We start from the raw sequence: 12,359 nt of genomic DNA, 5'->3' as shown, positions 1-12,359 counted from the left end.
TTCAGTCAGAATAGATTTGCTGGCATTTCTACCACCAAGGTTTGTAAAAGCACATCAGCACTCCTGACATACCAGTTTTATGTGAGAATTTCATAATGTGTTGAGACCCTGCTCATCAAAAAGTTCACATCATAAGCTAATGCATGGATCAAAGATTTAGACACAGAAGGATTAATAGTAGTGTGAATGCAAACATGTAACTGCTGCCAAGTCAAGTCATTAGAATAAAAACAGAAGTTTTTACATAATGTGTGGAAGCTACATTAATACAGTTTCATCCTGATGGTTCTGCATAGTGTAACAGTTTGCTTAAAGAACAACAAAGAAAACTATTCAAGCTTTTTTGGACCTGCACACCTACATTAGCACTGCAAAGGCTGTTTTGAAAACAATGTGTCAATCACTGATTGAGACGTACGATAAATACCTGCAGACACACGCTGCGCTTTGTTTTCATTCTTTTATATTCGCCTGAGAAAGGATTAGTCTATTATTGCATTTCAGAATAAAATAAAAGCAAATGATTAAATTGACTTTGAACAAAAAGAAAAAAATATGCAAAGTAAATTCAATAATTCTTTATTTAAACATTGGTGCCCGTTGCCTCAAACCTCTCGACTGATGTTTAACAAAATTCATTTTTCAAGCCTCTCATTCCTTCTGTGTAATTTCCATATTCCTGCAGGTAAATACTTCCTCACAACATAACCTTTTTATATGGAGCAGACCAATAAAGGCATCTTGGGTCACAATTAGGTCAGTGTTTAACATTTGATCACATTAGAAATGTAATATTTCTGCTTTCAGGTTGAAACCCACCTACAACTTGAAAACACCTCTTTGGTGGTAGGTAGAGAGGGGTACATCCTCGCCCTTTGTCCTCAAGAGTAAAGAAACAGTCTGAAGTGAAAAAAAAAAAAAATGAAGGAAGACAAGAGGGAGATGGAGGTGAAATTTTTTTTTTTTTTTTTTTTTTTTTTTTTTAAAAACTAAGTATGAAAGAGGTACAGAATAGAAGGGCGTAGAAGAGGAGGGGGAAAATGAGAGAAGAGAAGGTAGGAGGGAGTCAATGAGGAAGAGAATTGTACACAAAGGAGAGAGTTAAAAGAGTGGAGAGGATGATAGTTTGGGTAGGAGAGTGTGGAAAGTATTACTGGAGCAGGAAAATATACTGGTTTTTAAATACTGAACATCTTAAAACAAATAAAGGGTTCCAAGAGCCTTTTTACTTCCTGTTCTCCCCTTTCTGTGCTAAGCTTTTCTGACAAGCATGTTTACAAGTCAGTCAAAATATACACAAATTCAGATTTTATCTTGGCATAAATCCACAAAGGGGTTCAATAAAAATTAATTGAAATGCAAAAGCACAGCTTCAACTCCTACAAGAAATTAGATCCAAGTTAGCTGTGAACTTAAAGTGTCAGTGTTCTGCCTACCTTACCTTTAAATGCTGAAATCAGTGTGTCTTAGTGCTGAACACTTGAAAGCTGTGATGTATAGACTGGAAATTATTCACTTGATTGCCCTTTAATAGAGCCGTTTTAGCACAAAACTTGTTTGTTCCTGCTATGTTTGAAAGCAACACATGAGGGCGGTGTTGAGCCACAGCAGAAATGTTCATCTGTAATCAAACTTGATATGAAGTCCTGGGGACCACATACAAACAGGCCTCAGAGTCAGGCAGCAGCATCAAAATGTATACACTGCTTGTTTTGCTTTTGTTTTCAGTTCACTTTCCATAATGCATCCCTCCCCCCAGTTTATTCTTATTAGATTGTACCAAGTTCACCAAGTTCACCAAACCCATTTCCTCAACTTAGGTGACCTTTCAACCTTTAACTGGAACTCGATAATTCACTTGAGCTATAACGTAAGTGAATTGGTGCCAACAAAACCGCATCATTTCAGTGCTCTTCAACGTTATTTTAAAAAAAAAAAAAAAGAAAAACAAAAAACCAGGGGAAAAAAACCAAAGCATTAAAACCAATGTTTAAGTCACCATTCTATAAAGTTTGACAGATGATGGAAAATAACTGCTTGTCTTTTGTCTTAAGTTGTTTATTCAGGTTACTGGATTTTAGCATAAAGTTGGTCAATCTGAAACTGGAAGAGGTTTTTGAGCTCAGCCCGCTTTGCTTTAAGGGTGGGGGTTAACAGGCCGTTCTCAATGGTGAATTGCTCAGGATGGAGGTGCACATCTTTAACCTGCATGAGTTAGTAAAATGGAAAATGTTAGCCATGATAGAAAGCAAATTAATGTTACATTTCTCAAGTTATGGCATATATTGTAAACTAAAGATTAACAGGCTAATAATTATTAAGAAAATTGACATTTTGGGGCACATGACAAGAATTAGCTGATTTTGCACATTTTAACCATTAGAGGGTGATAAAAGCCAGGTTACTGAGAAGTGCAGAAAACCTCCAAAAAGGTGTTGATAATGTGGATAACAGCCAACTTCCCAAGACATTACACAGCAGTTTCATTTTTGCAATAAAGGATGAGTCATCACCTGCTCAAAGGACTTGAGTCCTGCTTCTTTTCCTAGTTTGGTCAGGTCTGAAATAATTGCCCTCTTAACTTCCTGCAGACAAAGACAAATAATTTTTTTTTTTTTTTTCAGCAAGTCATTTCAAGTTTATACGATTGTGTTACAAAACTTGCAAGAGAAAAACATTACAGGGATCTTGCAGAGTTCTTCAATGCAACCATGAAAGCCAAGATTTTTAGCAAAACCTGGCAGGACTTCAGGATCAGGGACCACAACGGCAACCAGGCAAGACTAGAGACAAAGAAGACAGTGTAGTCTAGGTGAATTTTATCCACTGTGTATACATAGCAAAGGTGCCCAAAGATTTACCTGTAGACTGTCTCCATGCACAAACACTTGTGCCACTGGTGCACTGCGTACATACACATTCTCAATCTTCTCTGGTGCGATGTACTCTCCTTGAGCCAGCTTGAAGATGTTCTTCTTCCGGTCAATAATCTTGAGAACTCCATTCTGCCACAAACAAAAACCAGGCCAGATCAGAGAATGGGAGCGTGATTTGAACAGTTGTGTGTCCCTACATCTCATTAAAATAATGGTCCACATCTGGGAAAGCATTGTTCCTGAGCTTCAAGTAAACATTTTTAAATGGAAGTCATGTTGGTTTCTTGGTAAGAGTTCCTTGAAAACCAATAACACTCCAAAAGCTACAGCCTGCAGGAAAAGCAAAAACCCCATTCTGTTCACCAGTACTTCTAAAGTGATGGAGCTTGTATGTTGTTATATTTAATTTTACCAAAAAACAATTTCCCCCTCCCCATATTAAAACAGATCCAACTTTCCCCTTGAATCCCCAGTACTTTCAAGAGCCAGTCATCTCTTGCTGAAGATTTACATTTAGTTGACAGATAAATGAGTTGCTGATGTCTTCACTAAACTTAACATGCAAGAGAACAAGCACCTCAAGGTCAGTCTGATCCTTTTAAATGGCAGAACCTCAAGAAAGCCCCTACATTCTTGTCAGGCAGTGTAACTATCATGTCTTCCAGGGCAAGCAGTGAAAAGAAAAAAAACAAACAAATTTAGTAGCTCACTTATAAGAGCCTTTGAGCTCTTAAACTCTGATTCCACCTCATTTTCTACTAAACTTTACTTTGTGTTCTATATGATGGGTACATGGAAGGAAAGCATGTGGTCGTACTTTTAGTCAGACTTAAAAATGGCTGGACTATTTACCGGAAGCCATTTCCCAACGTCTCCAGTATGGAGCCAACCCTCTTCATCCAAGGCCTCTGCAGTCCTCTCTGGATCTTTTAAGTACCCCTTGAACACATTGTTGCCCTTGATACAGACCTGGGAAGAAGAAGAAGAAAAAAGTAATGAAATTACAGGATGAGTAGAACTTTTTTTTTTTTTATTTAACCCATCCATGCATTTATCCACTTTTCCCTTTAAAAAAAAAAAAACAACCAGTCAAACCAGAAGTAAACTATTGCCCACCCACCTGTTTTAATTCATGGCGAAAACAGATGCAGAACTATACGGTTAACTATAGGCTACAACTTAGTCTATTTACTTTTGAGACAAGTGATGATGTTTAAAAACTTACTCTTATTTACTCTTTAAGAACATGCTTGGATAAATTACTGAACTTACCTCAGTACTTCAGATTAAACTGCTCTTGCTGCAGGTTTAAATATCCCAAAGCCTCACTGTCTGAATTGCAAAAAGCCTACCTCTCCTTCACCATTTGAAGCAAAGTAGTTCATATCTTCAACATCCACCAACTTCACAAAATTGCAAGGCAACGGCACCCCAACATGACCTATAGGAGGAGCAACAAAAAACAAAACCAAATGTTTAAGATGAAAATAACATTAAACACAAAATGTCAGTGAGAAGTGGGAAGTGATGATAAACTCAGCATGCTTCTGTGCCATGTACCTGCAGTGGCATCACATGGCATGGTGATCGTGCAGCTGGCTGTGCACTCGGTCTGACCATACCCCTCAAAGATCTAAGGGGACCAATAAAACAAGTGAACATTGTAATCACAATCTTAAATCTGTAAGATACCATTGTGGAACCTCCTGTTCTTGGACCTAATTCACTTTTAATGTTGTTATTTTAACAAGATGTGCATGTTTACAGGAAAACAACATGTACCAAAGCCCTTGAAAGTCTACCACCATCTTATAGTACATTTCAATATCAAGAGACTACCTGAGTCATAGAAATCTGAATACAAACTACACACACACACAGGATTAAAGTGTTTATTACCTGGCAACCCAGAGCAGCTCTGAGAAATTTGAGAACAGAGGGAGATATGGGTGCTGCGCCAGTCACCATGACCCTCACACGCCCCCCTAGAGACTCCTAAAAGAAAGGTTGAGCACATATACTTTTAGTGAATGCATTGCAGCTTTTGAATATTTAAGGGGAAGGTTACATTAACTAGAAGATCAGGGGGTCCTCCCCGTGAATGCAAAGTCCCAAAATGTCTCCATTTCCTCATGAACCGTGTACCCTTTTTGCACAGTCAATTACCCACTGACAATTCAACATGCAGTCAGTGACTTGACCTTGCTAGTGCTGGGTTGGATCCCCTTCTGCTTAATTCTTTTTGCCATACAGTCTAGTCAAGATTATGGTCAATATTGGCATAACTGTCACAGGCTTGCTGCAGATTCAGTCGCACATCCATGATATCCTCTTCCACATCCCAAAGGTGTATGGATTGGGATCTAATGACTGGAGGATATTTGACATCAGTGAATCCACCGTCATGTTCAGTTTGAGATGATTTGTGCTTTATGACATTGTGTGTTATTCTGCTGGAAAATGTGTACAATGGGGTGGCTGTAGCTCAGGTAGCAGAGCAGGTCAGCCACTAATCTGTGGGCAGGGCAGCTGTGGCTACAAGGTAGCTTGCCATCACCAGTGTGTGTGTGTCTGAATGTACTGTAAAGCGCTTTGGGGTCATTTACATCCCAAAGATGGCAGTGTGTGGGGAGGGGGAAAAAAAAAAAAAAAAAAAAAAAAAAAAAAAAAGCCCCCAGCATTTCTGCAGTTTCTGAAATACTAAGCAGTCTTGTCTGACACTAAGAATTATGCCACGTTCATAGAATTTTTAAAAACACCTTCCTTCCCTTTAAAGATCATCAGTTTGAACTCTGAACATAAATGCATGGCTGCTGCCATGTGACTGGCTCACCAGATGTTTGACTTAAATTAAGTGCAGCTGTTCAGCTGTACTTAATTAAGTGGCCATGAGTGCACACAATTTACTCTGCTGCTTGTGTTTTTATTAGGTGTGTGTCCCTTGAGAACTACAGCTATTCAAACAGAAGCAGTACCTGGACTTTGTTGAAGATGAGCTTGTCCCATACGCTGTTCTTCCTGATGATGCCATCCTTCACCTCTGCATATTTCCTCTCCACTGCAAAGTTCAATAACCATTTCTTGAAAGGTGTAGTGGCTCCGCTCTGAACCTAAGAGTCAAAGAAAATTTGTGCACTTGATATCAATGAAACTGGAGTTGTGTTGTGTTAATTCTTTGTAGTATATTTAAAAGGAATGTGAGCTGTTTAGCTTACACACACATACACCCACCTTGTCATAGATACGGTTGAGAAGTCGAGGCACAACTGGAAAGAGGGTGGGCTGCAGTGTCTTCATGTCATCTGGCAGCAGTCTGATGTCACCCTGGAAGAATCCCACCTTAGCTCCAGCACCAAACATCACCGTCTGCAAAATACAAAATAAAGTTAGCACACCTAAAGAGAACTTTGAAGGATGATCAAGTATGGACCTTACCTGCACGACTCTCTCAAACATGTGTGCCAATGGCAGGAATGAAATTGTGACATCCTGGGTGTTTGGAATCATCGATACCTGCATTTACACAGAAGCTCTGTTAGCACAAATTTTCGCTCATTACACGAGTTTTTTTTCACCCCAACATTTAGAATGGGGAAAGAAAAAAAAAAAAACAAAACAAAAAAAAACACCAAAAACCACTCCACTTTTCATGTACCTCAATGGTTTTGAGTACACCTGCAGCATCGGCGACCACGTTCTCATGGGTCAGCATTGCTCCCTTGGGATTTCCTGACAAATGAGTACAATGATTTACCCTTAAAAGCCTAAACATCAAACGTAGTGCTATCCACTTCTCCCAAAATGTTTTCACACCGTTTCCTTCACAACTGCTTTGAATAATAGGCCAGGAAGAACATGTTTTCCTTACATGCTTCCATCATGATACCAAGACACATTTCCTAAAGACAGTTTGACAAAACATTTCTAAGGATTTGATTCATTTTAATGGGCAATTCATTAGGTGCAGGTCCCCCCGAAAAAAAAAACAAAAAAAAAAAACAACCCCCCCCCCCCAGCAAACTGCATTTCGTTGCCATGTACCTGTGCAATGACAATAAAGTTGAATTCTATTCTAAATAATTATGTGTCAAATATACAGGTTGGCTGCAGGCTAAGGAGATATGTACATTTAAAAAAAACATTTGTTGCAAATTGTTGATCAGTCAGGATAATAAACACCTCATTTCTTCCTGGTAAAGACATAATAGTCATAAAAAGGGGTTAAAAGGTTCCATCAAAGCTGTCAACATATTTTGCTTCAAACCACAAGTGTTAACTTCGTGTTTGTACTCACGGGGAAGTCCAGTGAGTCACCAAAATTAGTGCAAAATAATTTTATAGCAATCCTTCCAAAGGGTTCCCACCCTCACTGAGACCAAGTTTGCCATCCTTTCCATATTGTGGTTAATTATCACCTTCATCATTGCCACTTTGTCTTGTTATATTAAATTTGGATTTAACTTTCATCAAGTTCAAGTTTCCTAAATGATTTAATTCCTGCAGGAAATGACTTTGATATTCTTAAGTAAAACCATTACCTGTTGTGCCGCTGGTGAAACAAACAATGCTGAGGTCCTCTGGCTTTGGTGGCTGTTGGAACATGAAATCAGTTCATCAGAACAGTGTGCAGTGTTTTTAAGACTCAAATGAATTTCATTACATGGCTGTATCAGAAACTTACGATTGGCTTTTGAGGATTACTTTTCCCCAGTGCCTGGAGAATAAAAACAAAGCATGTTTTCAATAATGCTGAATGTCTTCTAGCAGTTTTAGTACAGATCTTAAATGTTAGTTCCCAAGCGAGGAGAAAACAAAAGCAATGACTCATCTGTAACCACTATTTGTGCTCAGCGTGCATTACCTCCATTTCCTCCAAGGATGCAATGTTCACACCACACTTTGCTCCTCGCTCGACCAACTCGGAGTTGAAAGAGTCCATAATGATGATGGTTTTGAGGACTGGAGTCTGGCCTTTCTCCCGATTCTGCAGGAGTGTTTCTGCTTTCTTTTGATTGTCACAAAGCACTGTGGAAAGCTCAGCTGAAACAGAGCAAAACATCAGCTGGACTCTTATTAAATTAGAAGGCTATTGTTCAAATTGAAACTAGTACAATTTGAGACAAATGCCTCAATCTAATGCCACTTATAAATTTTCCAGAGCTAAATCAGAAAATCAAAAGCAAAATATGTTTGAAGGAGCACATTGGAAAAGAAAAGATTAATGGAAAGTCACAGATCCCTGTAGGGATCAGGGAGATACCGGACTTCCACCCAGCTCTAATTAGCAGAATTGGATTCAAAGAGAAACTCAATTACCTCGGTCGATAATAAACACAAGAGCCTCCGGACCCAGCGTGTCGTACAGGGGAACAACTACCATTGAATAGGTGTAACATGCCAGTTCACCAATAACCCACTGCAAGTGACCAATGAAACAGTAAGACATTTGCAGCATGTTGATCACATTGAAAAGACAATAAATAAATAAATCTAAACTTCACTGACCTCAGGTCTGTTCTGGGCAAAGATACCAACAAAGGTGTTAGAGTTTGGCTTCAAACCCCTATGAATAAGCCCAGATCCCAGGTGCTCTGCTCTGTCAGTCACCTTTTGGAGAGAGAGGGGGGGGGGGGGGGGGGGGGAAGGGGGTGAGTATGAACTGAAATTCACAGCTGGTGTTAATGTTTTCCCCCAGATGCTGATCCTTTTACCTGTTGGTACTTCAGCCACTGGTATGGTCTTCCTGGTTTTCTGTAGCCTAAACATGGTCCATTACCTGGAACAACAAGAGATTTAACGTGAGCTTCACAAGGTGCTTCACTGTCAAGGTGCTTAAAGGAATGCAATCAATATGAGAGTTAACTAGTTTATGCATATACTCAAGTTTTTCCATTTCTCAGCTGGGAGAAGCAGCATCTAGTTTCTGAGTTTTCCCTTTAGAAGCATTTTCCTGCCTGGAAAAACTGTCTTGTTAAACAGAGCATAAATGCTTTATGCTACATATTTTATGCCGTGTTCAGCACAAGAGTTATCCCACTTATGAGCCCGACTAGTAATTTGGTTTATTGTGATTTCTTCTTTAGCAAGGCCTCGCTCTACGTCATTCTTGCGCAATTAAGACGCCTGTCAGCGTTGAGAAGAGGGCGTGGCCAAAAGCATAGGGCTGCCGACCCCTTTTATTCCAGTGAACTTCACATGAACGCTTAAATTTACATGCACCTTTTATATACCTTTTTGTTTTTAGGTACCAATTTTTGACTTTTATTTTATTTATTTATTTATAGTGGTACACATTTTAAACAGTTATGCCTATTAATGTTTATAAAGGGTATCGGTGTTTGAAATTAACATGTTTGGATTTATACAGTTGAAGTATGAACAGCAAAGCCTATACAACTGTTTTACATTTATTCCTTATAAATGGCACATTTTCACCATCCACACACATCACTACATCACACATACTCTGCATATTCATTACTACCAGAAGAGTGTTTAGCTTAAACCTGCAGCATACATATGGAAGTTAAGTCAGATCGAGGTTTGATCTTTTTTATTTTTTTAAAGAACTTTGAGTTCTTTTTGGATTTGGACTAAGACCACACCCACAAAAGGGTCACACCCAAGTGGAATTACTGTTCCTATCTGAAGAAATTGTACGGAGGAGTTAAATTCAGAATAAACTAACCACCAAGTATAAGGGACAGGTAGATGCCAACTTTAAGACTGGAGAACTTTCTTAGGTCTTCGGTTAATTAAATCATTTTGTATGTTATCAGGTTTTAATCCATATCCAAAATAAGATAACCAGAACCGTGGATAACATGAACTGATAACATTGTAACCTTTGCCATTTCTACCACCCAGCTTTATCAAGGCAGACTGAAAACATGCTCATTAAACCTCAAAAGAAAGCTAGGCAACATTGGGATTTGTTTTGTAAAAGATGCATATAACAAATTCAGTGATATTACCTGAAACCTTCAGACCCCTCTGAAAAACCTCATAGAGTGTCTTTGCATCTTTGCAGTAATATGATATCAGGTTGTTGTTATCCTCCAACAAAGCAGACTTTCTTGCACCATCCTAAGGATTTCAAACAGAGACACTGTGACATTCTGTAGCAGATTATGCACCAAATTAACAGTCATATTTGACAAGATCTGACAGTTTTCTGACTTTTACCTTGATACCCATAGTTTGGCAGCTGAGGTCAGTGGGGGACCGGATGGGACTTGGTCGAGTGTTCAGGTAAAATAGGGTGGCAGCGGCCAAAGCGAACAAGGAGACAATTATAGGGGTTGGGAGTGGGGAGAACAGGAAGTGGAAGATGAAGTCCATGGTGGAGAGTCTGCAGGGATACAGAACAATGTTGTGGATTTATAAAGATTTAGACCTCCAGGTCTTTACTATTTGATCAAATGTAAGTCAAGTTTCTTTAAAAGCTAAGCTAAACTATACATCATTGTGATGCATCTGGGCTCCTTCACACTGCTCTCGATATTGTGCCCATAAATCAAGTTCAAAGTCAACATGAATTGTGCAAGTTATTCTAGTCACTCAAGTTAGAGCCCAACCCATAAAAAGGTCAAGAGAGAATTACAGCCCGTACAGTGTAAAGACAGTAAGTGCTGCAGAATATTTATAAACACCTAAAATGAGAAGAACATAAATCCATGCTTTAATGGCCATTTTACTTTAAGCATAGGAAGGTTTCTTGACCGTTGTGACAAACTGCTGAACTGCACTTAGGTAAAGATGTTAATTAAGACAACTGTGAACAGTCAAGCAGGTGCATTTAAAAATATTTTACCTTTTGTGCAACAAATCTATTGACACATTTATAATGAGATTTTTAAGAACAGGTCCTAAAATTAATGATAGTTTAGAAATTAACCAACACAATTAGGTTCTCCTACCTGCTGCTGGTCCTTAGAGGTGCGTGGCATGTGCTCACAGCAGATCTTCTTCCTCTGCTCTGAAGGGCAACACAGAATAAGAACCCATAAAAATGAATGAGCATGAGACTTCAAAACCTTTGAACCTTGACCACCATCACCTCCGCTGATAAAAAAAAAAGAACATGATCACAGAGATCAAAACCTGTCTTGTATTAAAGTGTACATTGTGCAATTTATTAAACTACCTTTCAACCATCAGCTCTTACAACCACAAAATTTCTTTGATTTCTGTCCAAATCAATAAAACTTGTGTGTACACTGGGAAATCCAAGAGGTTGCACTTGGTGAAAAGGGCACTATTCTTATCTCCCGTTTATCAAGCTCAATTTTGATTCTTTCATGTGTTTAAATCCCATAAGTTAACCATGGATATTGTCAGACAGTGCAAGGTGTATTGCATTGTGTTGAAATCACTGGAAAGAGATTAGATAAAAGGAAACGCCACCTCACATTTGCTCATCTTATCATCAGGTTACAGTCAGTAATGGTGAAATGAAACATCAAACAGCAATACTGAAGGATACCAATGAATTCACTGAATTATTTGTGCGTTTTCTCACTTGTGAAACTTTTATCTGTGTGTACAGAACACATGTCTGACAAACAATCACCACACCTAGCTTTGTCAATTCACTTAAAGCAAGGAACACAGTGCTGATCTTCTAACAGGTTTTCTTGTGCGAATGAGTTAATTTTGTCAGGCAGTGAGATGAAGGGAATAGGTTCATTAAAAGTTACCTGGTGGGATTAGCGGCAGTAGTTGGGGACCAGGCTGAGCCGACTCATCCCCTGGAGAAAAAACAGCTGAAGCAAGCAACACCACTAATGTACAGCCTGCCCACCTGCAGTCATTAGCACCTTAAACTGCACACAGGTGTGAGAACTCCTCTGCACAGAGCAAGGCTCGACCTGCCTTATCTGGCTCTTGCAGCCCTGCATAAGCAGACAACACACCCGGGAGAGTTACAACAGTTTTCACTTTTCATTTCTCCCCTAAAAAATCTTTATGAATTTAGCCCACATTCTTTAAATAAACCTGTCCTCTTTTCCTCTCCCTCTTTCCTCTCTTCTATGTGTTTGTTTGAAGTGGACGCATGACACTGTTAAAGGTAAAACAGATCGGGTTGAACTTTGACACTGGATTTATGATTGCAAGCAGTGACTACATGTGCACATAAATGTGACACAAGTTGGATTTATTGGTCTATTGTAGTTGAATCCTAATCAAGATCTTATTTTGTTAATCAATAAAATCAAAAGTTAATCTTTGGATAATTATTAATTCTTATTTGGATTGCTGAATGTTTTCTGGATAAAAATATGAGCTACACAGAAGAAATGTAAAGTAAAGAGCACAAATTCTACTATTTGATTTGTGTATCAACTAAAAGTTATTTTGAATAGAGGATCAAACCACAAAAACAATAATAAACTTTCCCTCTCTATACCACCTCCCTCCTCCTACATTTTCCCCTCCCTAACCAAATGTCCAGCATCACCAGTGAAGTTGCGTATTTAAGCT

At 38.8% G+C, this 12,359-nt stretch overlaps 1 protein-coding gene across 1 annotated transcript; it reads right to left on the bottom strand.

The window, feature by feature from the left end:
* Window positions 1-563: 563 nt before the first annotated feature.
* On the bottom strand, window positions 564-11,676 carry acsl5 (acyl-CoA synthetase long chain family member 5). Its single transcript, XM_085285203.1, has 22 exons — window positions 11,576-11,676; window positions 10,796-10,854; window positions 10,062-10,227; window positions 9,851-9,962; window positions 8,588-8,652; window positions 8,382-8,483; window positions 8,193-8,292; window positions 7,738-7,916; window positions 7,558-7,590; window positions 7,415-7,466; window positions 6,532-6,605; window positions 6,312-6,389; window positions 6,108-6,242; window positions 5,852-5,986; window positions 4,776-4,871; window positions 4,437-4,509; window positions 4,229-4,317; window positions 3,729-3,845; window positions 2,862-3,005; window positions 2,682-2,783; window positions 2,514-2,585; window positions 564-2,205 (listed from the first exon to the last, which is right to left on the bottom strand). Exons 3-22 carry the CDS (start codon window positions 10,215-10,217, stop codon window positions 2,068-2,070), a joined length of 2,052 nt encoding a protein of 683 aa, XP_085141329.1. The 5' UTR covers window positions 10,218-10,227; window positions 10,796-10,854; window positions 11,576-11,676; the 3' UTR covers window positions 564-2,067.
* Between the last annotated feature and the right edge of the window lie 683 nt (window positions 11,677-12,359).

The sequence above is a fragment of the Mchenga conophoros genome, linkage group LG8, assembly GCF_057382185.1.
Source record: "Mchenga conophoros isolate Kocher_MC1m ecotype Shallow Benthic linkage group LG8, M_conophoros_male_GT1.1, whole genome shotgun sequence".
NCBI classification, from domain to species: Eukaryota; Metazoa; Chordata; class Actinopteri; order Cichliformes; family Cichlidae; genus Mchenga; species Mchenga conophoros.
This window is presented reverse-complemented; position numbering and strand designations above follow the sequence as displayed.

Excerpts from the sequence above, each read along its gene's own strand:
- acsl5 (XM_085285203.1), bottom strand. The coding sequence starts at position 10,217 with ATGGACTTCATCTTCCACTTCCTGTTCTCCCCACTCCCAACCCCTATA. Across the intron at positions 6,243-6,311 it reads TGTTTGAGAGAGTCGTGCAG|ACGGTGATGTTTGGTGCTGG; the intron begins GTAAGGTCCATA and ends TGTATTTTGCAG. Across the intron at positions 4,872-5,851 it reads TCATCTTCAACAAAGTCCAG|GAGTCTCTAGGGGGGCGTGT; the intron begins GTACTGCTTCTG and ends CCTTTCTTTTAG.